This window comes from Haemaphysalis longicornis, unplaced genomic scaffold, assembly GCF_048455015.1.
Source record: "Haemaphysalis longicornis isolate Haplotype H1 unplaced genomic scaffold, Haemaphysalis longicornis Haplotype H1 scaffold_9, whole genome shotgun sequence".
In the NCBI taxonomy this organism is placed as follows: domain Eukaryota; kingdom Metazoa; phylum Arthropoda; class Arachnida; order Ixodida; family Ixodidae; genus Haemaphysalis; species Haemaphysalis longicornis.
Genome location: NW_027526460.1, coordinates 6,018,155 through 6,029,820, shown reverse-complemented (window position 1 = coordinate 6,029,820; position 11,666 = coordinate 6,018,155). Strand labels below are relative to the sequence as shown.

The 11,666-nt window shown below is 51.7% G+C and overlaps 1 protein-coding gene across 1 annotated transcript; it reads right to left on the bottom strand.

Annotated features, from left to right (window-relative positions):
* Positions 1–211: 211 nt before the first annotated feature.
* LOC144151975 (neprilysin-1-like) lies at positions 212–5,390 on the bottom strand. The gene is made up of 2 exons (XM_077683160.1): positions 5,240–5,390; positions 212–2,746 (listed from the first exon to the last, which is right to left on the bottom strand). Exons 1-2 carry the CDS (start codon positions 5,357–5,359, stop codon positions 644–646), a joined length of 2,223 nt encoding a protein of 740 aa, XP_077539286.1. The 5' UTR covers positions 5,360–5,390; the 3' UTR covers positions 212–643.
* Positions 5,391–11,666: the final 6,276 nt, after the last annotated feature.

Here is an 11,666-nt window from a genome sequence, read left to right as displayed (position 1 = left end):
GTAGCAAAAACCACAAGGGCAGTTTAACACACGGGCAGTCCAGAAGCATTAGTTCAGCGTGGTGAGAATAAATAATACGCGAGAACCTAATATCCCTTTCAATTTATTTAAGGTAATGTACATGACAAGGCGCAACGTACAGAAACAGGTACCAGGACTGTTCACCTTTTGCCACATAGCCGTGGGCAATAGCCACATTCCTCGGCAGAAACTTGGGCGCAGCAACATCAAGACGCTCAGAGCACGGTGTCTTATGCATGCAAGCAAGCAATTTTTATGCTCGCTCAAGTGAAACGTACATTGGTGTGTGTTCAATTGTGCATTAGCGTGGTTACTGAAAATTCTATTGAATCCAAGGCTATAAGTCTTGCTATTAAGAATATAATGCTTACGCGTTAGCAAGAAAGGACGAGCAAATGACGCTGCAGAACAATTATGATGCCCTTTTGCTACTCAAATGCGTATATTTGGCAATATATACCCACAAATATATGCTAACAAATACTAATATATATGCACGCACACAGCTGTGTCCATCTGAACAAATACATTGAATGAAAGTCGTTCCCTAATAAGGTAGTCTTGCAAAATGTTCACAGCACTTCGCGGTTCGTCCTTACACCTGCCACGAAACACTGCTTTGTTACCTCCGTCCTGAATGGGGCGGAGTTGGCGCGAAAAAAGTGCATTTTTCAGTCGGATTCATCGGAGTACCGGCGGGGCAGTTGAATGCTTCTGCGAACGGCTTGAAGTTCTTCATGGCGTACATGCACTCGTCATCGTCGTGGCTGCCAGCTTGCACCTTGTACGCGCACAGAACGTGGCAGTAAGTGATGAAGAAAATCTGATTCTCCGTGTAGTCGAAGAATCCGCGAATCTTCACGTCGCTGTCCGGCACGTGTCCCCGCGAGACGGCGTCCCTGAACGCGCTGAAGGCAACGTCGAGTGCCAGCGCCGAGCGGAACAGACGCTCGGAGAGCTCGCTTTCATTAGCGCCACTTGAGGACCCGATGCTGCCGCATTCCACATTTGCCTTGCGTGAACCCGACGGCGGCCGTACCCACCACTGGACTTCTTCTCCGGTCTCGTCGATGGTGACGCCACGGCGGTCGAAGGCCCGACACAAATTTCGCGCCACGACGCCTCCCAGTCCTGCGTAGTTTATGCCGAACGCTACATGCATGTAGTACAAGGGTGGCTCCAGGGTGAGCAGCGGTATCTCGAGGTAGTTTGTCGGGTAAATATAGATGGAGTCGCCGTAGTCTGAGAACATGTGCTTGCTGTAGAGGTTGAGATAGTTGTTGTGGAGGCGCAAATTTCGGTGCAATTCCGACAGGCCGATCAGGGTGGAAATGAAACGCTCGCCGCCCTCCTGGGGCGGAAATGAGCGGTACAGGTCTTCCCGCCCGCTGTCGCTGAAAAGTGCTCGCGCCGGCAGAGCGCTTATTTTGATGGCAGACACTTTTCGCTTGGCCGCCGTTACTCCAACAGCGTCCGTGGCGGACAACCCATCCAGCTTGGTATTTACACTGCGCCTGATTTTCTCAAAGAAGCGACTGATATCATACACCTCATCCCGAGCAGTGAGCCGACGAACCAAGTGTTGCGCCGCGGCTAATGGTCCAAAGAATTTGTCTACGTACTCGAGGCACGCGTGTTTCTCCCATTTCTGGGCCTCACCCGGGAACATTAATTCCGGCATTCCCATGACAGCCCACAGATGAGACTGTATAAAGATCCAGGAGAGCCCGACTAAGAGCCATCTCGATCCGTGCGCTGTGATCAATTTTTCAACGTTCTGCAGTATCCGCGCACTTTGTACAATGGCAATGTGCTTCGGAGTCCAGTTGACCTGCCCTCGAAAGTGGTCGTTGAGGCGCGAAACCGACAGGCGACCTTCCGCAGACGGCACGAGACGGTCGAGACCAGCGAGCGGAAACCAGCTCTGCTGCTGGGCTGCTCCGACGCTCTCCACTTTGGCCCCGACGATGTCCTGCTCGAGCTTTTGAAGCTGTGCATGGCTGACGTTCTGCGCCTTGACGCTGAGCACGTAGTAGTGGAGGTCCACGCGTTTGCCGTACTGGTCGGGGCTTGTGGAACGCAACAGTCGCAGCCGAGCTCTCCAAACGACGCCCAGCCTGCCGGGAGTGATGAGCAGCACGGACGAGTTGCCGCTGGCGTCGGGAAGCACCCGAACCTCGAACAGGAAGTTCATGTTCCACTTCACAGCCAGGTTCATCATCACATCCACGGGGTGGGATCTCTCGTCCAGTCGGCTGTCTTCGGGCCACACTAGGCCTAATTTCCTCCGGAACTCCGTGAACTGGGCGAGACCCCGGCGCCTGCGATGCGGACCGCTCGTGCAGCTGTGAAAGAATTTCGTCGGCTTCCTCGCCCGCTCCGTGTCTTGCTCCAGCTCGGCGAGGACGGCGTCGGCCGCTCGCGCCGCCATCTGTTCTTCCATGCTGCCCGCCCAGGGCTGAGAGCGGCCGCACACGAAGCGTCGGAAATTGCTGCACGGGTGGACGGATAGGTCGAGAGTGGCGCTCAGCTCGGCGGCGTGTTGCAGACACGCTTCGGTTTCGCAGTACACCGTTCGGCTCGGACTGATTAAAGCGAGGTAGAGGATGACCAAGAAGACCACACAAGCCCCCAGGAGTACGACGAAAACAAACGCGTACTTTTGGTAGCGTTTGTATCGGACCACGTTTTCTAGGGTCTCGGACAGAACAGGGCTTGGCTTGCTCTGAAAAGTATAAAAATTGAGGCAAGCAAGGAAAATTTCGTACACGTGCGATAGTTTTGTGGCCGAAAGAGCAGCGATTCAAATGGCTCGGGTATTACTGAGCCGACCAACATTTTAAATAGGTTTCAGATTATCATACGCGAATGAAGAATCGAAGTTGCCTGCAATCACTTTCCGCTTTTCTGCGTCCAAATGTCGGCATTTCTGCGCAGCTTTTTGCAGCTCTGTCTCGTAAGTGCTTACTGAAGCATTATGCGAACACATGCCCCCGGATATCTGGCATCGAAACCATCACACTTCTCATGAGCAGGCGTTTGTGTAGGGGGCTTGCTGGTCTTTAATTGCCTGCACGGGCATATGCAAACCACTGAGCTTGGAGTATGCTCGCTGGAAAGGGCGTCACGGACGTAACAAGACAATTTAACTGAACTCGGTCGCCGCCCTATATACAGAGGCGTCACATCATTTCTCCCGTGTACGAAACCACCACCACACCCTGGGGAGCTGGGACATCACGGCTTGTGTCGTGCCTTAATGAACTGCTTGAACACGGCTGCAAATGCTGGTTTTTCACCGTGTAAGTGCTAATAGCGCGGGAACAATCATAGCGATTCATAGAGCCCACATTCGTGGTTTTACAATTCCTAGTCGAAAAGCGTCAGAGCCAGGGTTGGGCGTGATCCAGACCGACGGCCAAGGAACGACTCCGTAAGCCTTCATGCACGAAGGGAGGAGGAGGGGTCTGCGCACCGCGCATGTAACCCTACTGCATGTTAGGGCCCACTAGGATGAAGCTGTTACGTCTATCAAGCGGAAAACAACAGGACGAATTAGACTAAGCGCAGCCGGGCCGACCTCGATGCTATCATAGCCTCCCCCTGCTCGTCCTTCATTTTCCAACTAAGCTGTCTACAGATCCCATGGCGATTTTGTATGTCTGTCCGTCAACAAAAAACCTACGGGGGGCCACGTGCCACGCTACCCGTGCCCATGCGGGTCGCTATGACAAAAACCCTTCCCAAATTTGTTTTCTGTAAACGCTCGGGCATTTCTACGTGGACTCAACGAGGAGGAACGCCTGTTCGTCTGTATACTGTAGCGCTTGTTGTTTCGCACTTTTGCCGCTTACGAAAATGCTATTAAATGGCGCTACGGCGTTGATACTTTTACCAGAGTCATTCAAAGAACTCTGCTTTTGCACTGCAGACACGTTATATTGGCGCTAAATAGTGCCTTCGCAACAATGCAGTTGAGTATAGCACTGGAGCCGACTTTGCAGGTGCGCGGTGCATTCGTTTCGTACGGACACACGGAGCGAGGTGTTTAATATAAGGCCTTTGGTCCTTCCTACTTCTGTGTCAGACCGTTTATTTGGCGCCTGTAGAGATTCCTTCGTGGCAATGTGCTTGTGTAAGGGTGGTGCGACGATAATTGGAACACTTCAAATTTTTTTTGCAAAGTGAACCGCCACTCTGTTCGCGCTGAAACTTCACACGAAGGTCGCATTTTGTGGTCTATTTTGTTTGACACCGGGATCAACGACGGTACTTACCTATTTATTTCGAAAATAAATGAAAACGATTTCGCCTGTGGGAAAATTGCGGCTGATTTGGACGTGCGAGCCAGCGCAAGTTGATCTTGGAACCACGGCGCCACCTGGGGTGTGCAGAGCGAAACGCACGTTTGGGATTCACGGTAGGAAGCAGCCAAATGGTGCAGCGGACCAGCAGAAAACACGCTTTCACATTTTCTCATCGTCTGCTACACCATTTGGCTCCTTCCTACTGTGAATCCAAAACGTGCGTTTCGCTCTGAATACCCCAGATGGCGCCGTCGTCCCAAGATCAACTTGTGTTTATAGTATACTTTTCTTTATAGTACGCTAAAATAGATGCAAACAGGCTTCAGCCCTTCAACCACCACCGCTTCATACATCACTAGCTCTTTCTCGTGAAGTATTCTTTTCTCTATACAAACGCCAGACAGTTACCGGCCTCTATCTCCCCTTCCCCCACCCCCAACAACCACTCCCTCCTCTTCCTCCTCCCTCCATGGCTACCTCCTGTTTTATTAGCTGGATTGTAAGCAACCTTGGATGCTTGTGGCTTGCGGGAACACGACTGCGAATATTTGAATATAAACCCGAGGAGGTGTTAGGGAACGTTTCAAAACAACACATAGTAATAATTGTGAAGCAAGTTCCGGCTTACTTACATTACTTTTTATTTTTATTCCATGACTTCTCTGTATATTCCAAAATTCTCTGCATCTATTAGATTCCCTTTTCCCCTTTTGGCCAAAATTCCCCGAAAAAGGGAAAATTCCCCGCACGGAACTTCACTGGCAAAGAGATGTTACGACTGCCTGCCTTGGCGCCGTGAATTTTGAGCATATGCTCGATATCTTCCCTTACGTCACATATATTCAACGAAGTGGTGAAGACTAGACGCATGCTGCATTGCGCTAAGTGAGAAAGTGCGCTCCCTTAATTACCATGCAAGAAACGGACACCGATGGCCTGCGGACAGCTGAAACGTCAGGCGTGTTGCCACCTGCGCCGCCAGCCGCGGGTGCATTTGGGCCGGCTCCGGGAGGCGTTTCGGCATTCTCCATTCTCCTCCAAGACAGCAGCAGCGGTGATGTGTAGCTGCGAAACGTCCGGGCTTCTATCAACTGCCTAAAATCACAACAGGAATACCGCAAAAACCTAACAAGAATTCTTTGTGGTACGACAGAAATCTTTGTTGTGACAACAGAAGTCCTGTTGTTGCGGCAAAGCTATCTGTTGTTACGACACACATTTTCGTCGTAGCGACAAAGTCAATTTTCTCAACGACAAACATTCCTGTAGTCAATACAGAACAGCCATTTACGCTACTCTTCACAATGGCGAATAACAATCAAACCATGTGCAACTACTGATGGAACATCAGGATCACGACAAGACACGAATTCGGCACGACGGAACATCAAAATCAAGAAAGGAGTACGACACACGACAGGACATCAGAATCCCGACACGACAAGAATACGACAAGACGACAGTACGACACGCGAAAATACGATAAAGTACAGAAATGTTTCTTGTCGTGGCTTTTCCGCTAGGGGGCCGACACGACCTCACACGCCCCGGCTTGGCTCTGGCATCTTGCATCGCCACTAGCGAACCAGCAGTGCCTGCTACCTGTTTTCCACACCAATGGTTCCGGCATGATGTAAGGACTCTCCTGACACCGCTTTCGTCAAGTTCGACCCAACAGGCGAGTCAAACTGTCCACTCAAAAATCTAACCCTAACGCCACAGCGTAGAACAGCATCGACCACGCCTCGCGCCGAAGCTGTGCGCGGCCGCCGGCTGCATTCCACAGCACGTGCCGTCAGCCTTCACTCCGCTGCACGAGCGCGCCGGCCGTGGTCAGCGTCTCGGCAGCAGCATGATGGAGGTTACCGTCGAAGGAGATGACATCGCTCCGGAGGACCTCGACCACCCCTCTTGGATGACGATTCGTCGCCGCCAACAATCCCTTCGTGGACAATCGCTGCAGGCCAACTCTGCCATCGCAACTTCTCATAATGTTTCTTCCAGCCGACGCCGCCGTCGACCGGCGCGATCGATTCCCCCGGTGCTCCCCTTGCCGGAGGACGACATCAAAGTGATCCTTCGACCGAGAGGTGGTCTAGCCCTCACCCAAGTCCCTCTGGCTACTCTGGCTGACACCGTGCAGAAGCAAGCGGGACTACCTCTCCATGAAGAAGATCAAATCCGCATTCACGCGAGGGCGAATTTCATCATCGCTAGCACCCCGGACGAAAGCCGAGCGCAGAAGTATGCGAAGCTCGAGGCGTTAACTTTGAATGGCAAAGAATACCCGCTGTCCACGCACGTACCCGCCCCATCTAATACAGCGACGGGCGTCATTTTCAATATCCCAGCCGAAGAAACCCCAGAACAAATACTCCATAGCATCTGCCACTTCAACCCTGCACTCGGAGTCCTCGACGCGAGGAGGCTGAGTGACTCTAACATAGTCCAAATTCTCTTCGATGGAACTACCGTCCCTTACTGGGTTCGGTATCGCGCTGCAACATACCGCTGCAAGCCATTTCGCAAGAAATCAGAAGCCTGCACTTTATGCTGGCAGCCAGGACATCGACCCGACGTCTGCCCAACTGGACAAGCCCTCTCTCGGTGCTCAACCTGCGGAATCGTCAATGCCCCCGAAAATCACCCATGTGTTCCGAAATGCATCATTTGTGAGGGCCCTCATGCTACTGGAACGGCGGCGTGTCCCAAGCGCTACCAACCGCGCCGACCTGCCGTGTCATACGCTAAGGCTGCAACTTCTTCAGGGACTTTTTGTGCCACGGACTTTCCACCGCTGCAACCTTCCAAGGCCTCAGGGACTCTTTCCTGTGGACGACCAGACCTTCCGTGTCGCGCTGGCGCTGCACAACTCCCTCCATCGGGCATCGACAAGACAAAGGTGAGCTGCCAGCGCTCGCCTCTCAGTGCTCCATCACCATCATCATTACCCTCGTACGTTACCTCCTCTGATACGCAAGCTGAAATTCTTAAAGAATTACAAGCTATCAGGGCAGAAATACTAACCTTGAAGCAAGAAAATGCAGCATTGAGACGCGAAAACAGCCTCCTGAAACAACAACTGCGCACTAGTCCCGCTATCCCCTCCGTGCAATCAGAGCAGCAATCAACTCCGGCCTCCCAGGAGGTTTCCACTCCCCCACCAATTAAGCGTAAAGCCACGGCTAACCCTACTACCTCCGACACTACACCCACCCCAACAGACGATCGTTTCGCAGGGATCGAGGCGGCATGCAAGACGGCTCTCGCGCAGCAGAAAGAAGAATACTTACAGCTACACCAAATTCTCTTAGCCAACCAGGCAGCCATGCAGGCCACCATTGAATCTCTTCGTGCCGATATACACAACTGCATGCGGGGAATCGCCGCCACTACCAGCAACCACACTTTGCCGCAAAATACCCCCCTTCCGCCTAGTGAGTTTTACGATGAATAAGCGGGACGCCGAGTGTTCTGTTTGGCAGTGGAATTGCAGAGGCTTTACCCGCAAACGCCCCAACCTGCAGTTACTTCTCTCTACTGAACAAAAAGCCCCTGTTGCAATAGCACTACAAGAACCTGGATCTAACGTCAAATTGATGGGCTATCAGGCCTTCCAATCTCCGGATAACCCATACACTGCAGTATTGGTTCAACGTAATATTCCCGGTGAACGCTCACAATTTGACAGCATTGATGTTCCACATGATTTGGTTGTCCTCTACCCTCTCAAGCGCAAAGCCTCCCGATTGTATATTCTCAACGTGTACAGTAGCCCCCGTGCGCACTCACACAAATTCAAGCAACTTTTTCACCTTGCTATTCAAGCTTCGCAACCTCACCCTTTGCTCGTATTAGGTGATTTCAATGCCCCCCACACAGCCTGGGGTTACACACACACTACCCGCAAGGGCCGTCTCTTATGGGAGCTCACCCAGGGTCAGCGCTTTACAATCGAGTCCGACCCCTCCACCCCCACAAGAATTGGCAATAGCGTGCAAAAAGATACTTCCCCGGACCTTACTTTCTCACGCGGGATCCCAGAAGTTAAATGGATCTGCACACCACATACGCTCGGCAGCGACCACTTCATTATACGACTCGATCTACGCCTCCAATCTGAAATCTTGCGCCGACCACGACAGAAATACCTGACAGATTGGGATGCCTTTAGGAAAACCTGTGCAGTGTCAGAGTCCCCTGAAATATCCTCTGAATCGTATCATACCTGGGTCAGCCAAATTCTCGATAACAAACGCACTCACGACAATCCCGTAGACCCCGAAATACCTGCTGAATTAGTAGATGCCCGCCTGTATCATCTGTGGGACGCTTATCGCAGCATACAGCGTAGATGGCGTAAGCAGAAACATAATAAGCGCCTTAAAGTTAGGCTAACCTCTCTCGCTGCAACGATAGAGACTTATACCTCTGAACTTGCTCGTGCCCAATGGGGCCAGGTATGTGAACAGATGAAAGGTAATCTCAGCATGAGGCGTACTTGGTCCCTCCTTAAACACATGTTGGATCCCAGTCACTCACAAATAGCTACCAATAATCGGCTCATGAAAATTATTCAACAATTTCCCGGTGAAGATGCACAACTCCTAGACCGTCTTCGTACTCTCTACATAGCTGAAGGGGATACCATGGAGCTGCCGTCATACACGGGCGATAATAATCCGGACTTAGACAGAGAAATCTCCGAAACGGAAGTCAGAGCAGCACTCATGAAGATTAGGCCTGGATCAGCACCTGGGCAAGATGGTGTAACCAATAAACTTCTTCGAAATTTAGACGACAACTCCATCTACATCCTCACACAGTACTATAATCTCTATTGGACCACAGGCACTTTGCCTCCTTCATGGAAGCACGCTAAAATAACCCTAATACCTAAACCGGGCAAACCATTGAAAGTGGAGTATCTCCGCCCAATATCCCTCACTTCATGCGTAGGGAAAGTTCTTGAGCACATCATCCATGCCCGCTTAGTTCAACATCTTACCAAAACCAATGCACTTCCCCACAGCATGCTAGGCTTCAGGCAGGGTCTTTCGACACAGGATCTCCTTTTGCAACTTCAACATGAGATCATTGTCCCGGCCTCCAAAGTAGATACAGCTGCTATTCTAGCACTAGATCTCACCAAAGCCTTCGACAGAGTTTCACACCGAGCTATACTCCAAAATCTGGCAACGTGTAACCCCGGGCAACGGGTTTATACTTATATTAAAGAATTCCTTACTAATCGTACTGCCGTGATTCACATCGGTGATTTAGTATCGGACACCATTCACATGCCCTCCTTTGGTACCCCTCAAGGTGCAGTCCTTTCTCCTCTCCTCTTTAATCTGGCTCTCCTTAATCTCCCTAAGCGTTTAGCTCAAATTCCACATCTTAGACATAGTCTATATGCTGATGATATTACTCTGTGGTGCGCCGGGGGTAGTGATGCACAAATTGAGGAGGCGCTTCAGTCAGGCACAGACATCGTCGTAGCAGAAGTGGCACTGGCCGGTCTTGAATGCTCCCCAAGTAAGTCGGAGCTCTTGACCCTCCCTGCCCCCCGCCGGTCACGCTCCACTACAGACATAACTATACGAATACAAAATAATCCCATACCATGTGTCCCTATTCTTAAAGTCCTCGGTTTGACCATACAGCGCAACAGAGCCAATACGCAATATATCTCTCAACTCACCTCACAAGTCAACCAAACTATTGGCCTCATCCACCGCATAACAGCTCGAAACAAAGGAATGACGGAATTTGAGCGCCTCCGGCTGGTTCAAGCATTCGTGCTCAGTCGCCTGACATACGCCCTCCCGTACCTTAACTCAAGTAAAACGGAGCTGTCTAAAATCAACTGCCTCATACGAAAAATATACAAAGCAGCGCTTTTACTCCCTCAAAGTACTTCCACTGCCAAACTGGAACGCCTCGGCATTTACAACACAGCTGAAGAGCTCATAGAAGCTCATTCAGTCAGTCAACTTTCCCGCCTTTCTACCACTTCTACTGGCAGATACATCCTAGAGTCGCTCGGGCTTCATGCACCGATTGTTACTGACTCCAGAGTCTACATCCCACCCGACTTGCACAATCTCCTGCTCGTGCGGCCGATTCCCCGCAATATGCACCCGGAGCACAATATTAAACGCCGTGAACATCGCGCACGCGTTCTAGCCCGCAAATACCCCATGGGCCAGTCCACCGCCTATGTGGACGCCGCGAGTTATACCCATCACAACGCCTACGCAGTCACCGCCATCTTTGATCCAAACGCAACCTCTTACCATTCACTCACTATCCGAACGCGCTCTCCTGCCACGGCGGAAGAGGCGGCTATTGCACTAGCGCTGACTCATCGGCCTGCCCCAACAATTGTTATCTCCGATTCGAAAACGGCCATTCGAAATTTCGCCCGGGGGATTATTTCCCCGCAGGCTCTCAAAATTCTCCTTCAAAATCCTCCCACTTCCCTTGCGGAGTTGGTTTGGACTCCTGCCCATGCGGGGCTGGAAGGAAACGAAGCGGCTAACCTTGCAGCTCGAGAGCTAACCCACCGAGCTGCGCCAGGTCGCACCCCTTCCCACGGAGCCCAATCAACCCGCGACAGCCTTCTGACTTTCCAGGAAATTACCTGCCACTACCGCCTCTCTCGCCGGCGCTACCCTCCACCCCATTGGTCACTCTCTATTACCGAGGAACGGTACTGGCGCCTTCTCCAAACCAATACCCTCCCCTGTCGCGCCAGACTACACGCAATTTATCCATCTGTATTTCCCTCTCCCCAATGTCCCGACTGTGGAGCCCACGAAACAGTTGCTCATATAATTTGGCAATGCCCTCAGAACTCACTCCCTCTCATCTCTTGTGTGGAGCACTGGGAGGCGGCGTTAGGCAGCTCGGATCCGCGGGTCCAGCAAGGACTCGCTGAACGAGCAGCCCAGGTCACCGGCGCCCTTCAAGCGCTGGTCACCACTCGCCGTTGACCCAACAGCTCCAGAATAAAGTTCTTTCTCTCTCTCTCTCTCTCTCTCTCTCTCTCTCTCTCTCTCTCTCTCTCTCTCTCTCTCTCTCTCTCTCTCTCTCTCTCTCTCTCTCTCTCTCTCTCTCTCCCTCTCTCTCTCTCTCTCTTGTCGTTTTTTTTTTCCACTGGGAGTGTAGTCGCTGGTAACCACGAAGTGGTCGTGCTGGTAACTAACGCTAGTAACCAGGGACGTTGGCAGAAATTTCGCGTGAGGAGGAGGGGGGGGGGGGGGGGGGGGGGGGGGGGCTGATGAGATTGCACCTCGAACTCCTCCATACGAGTTTTCAAGAGATTAATAATAC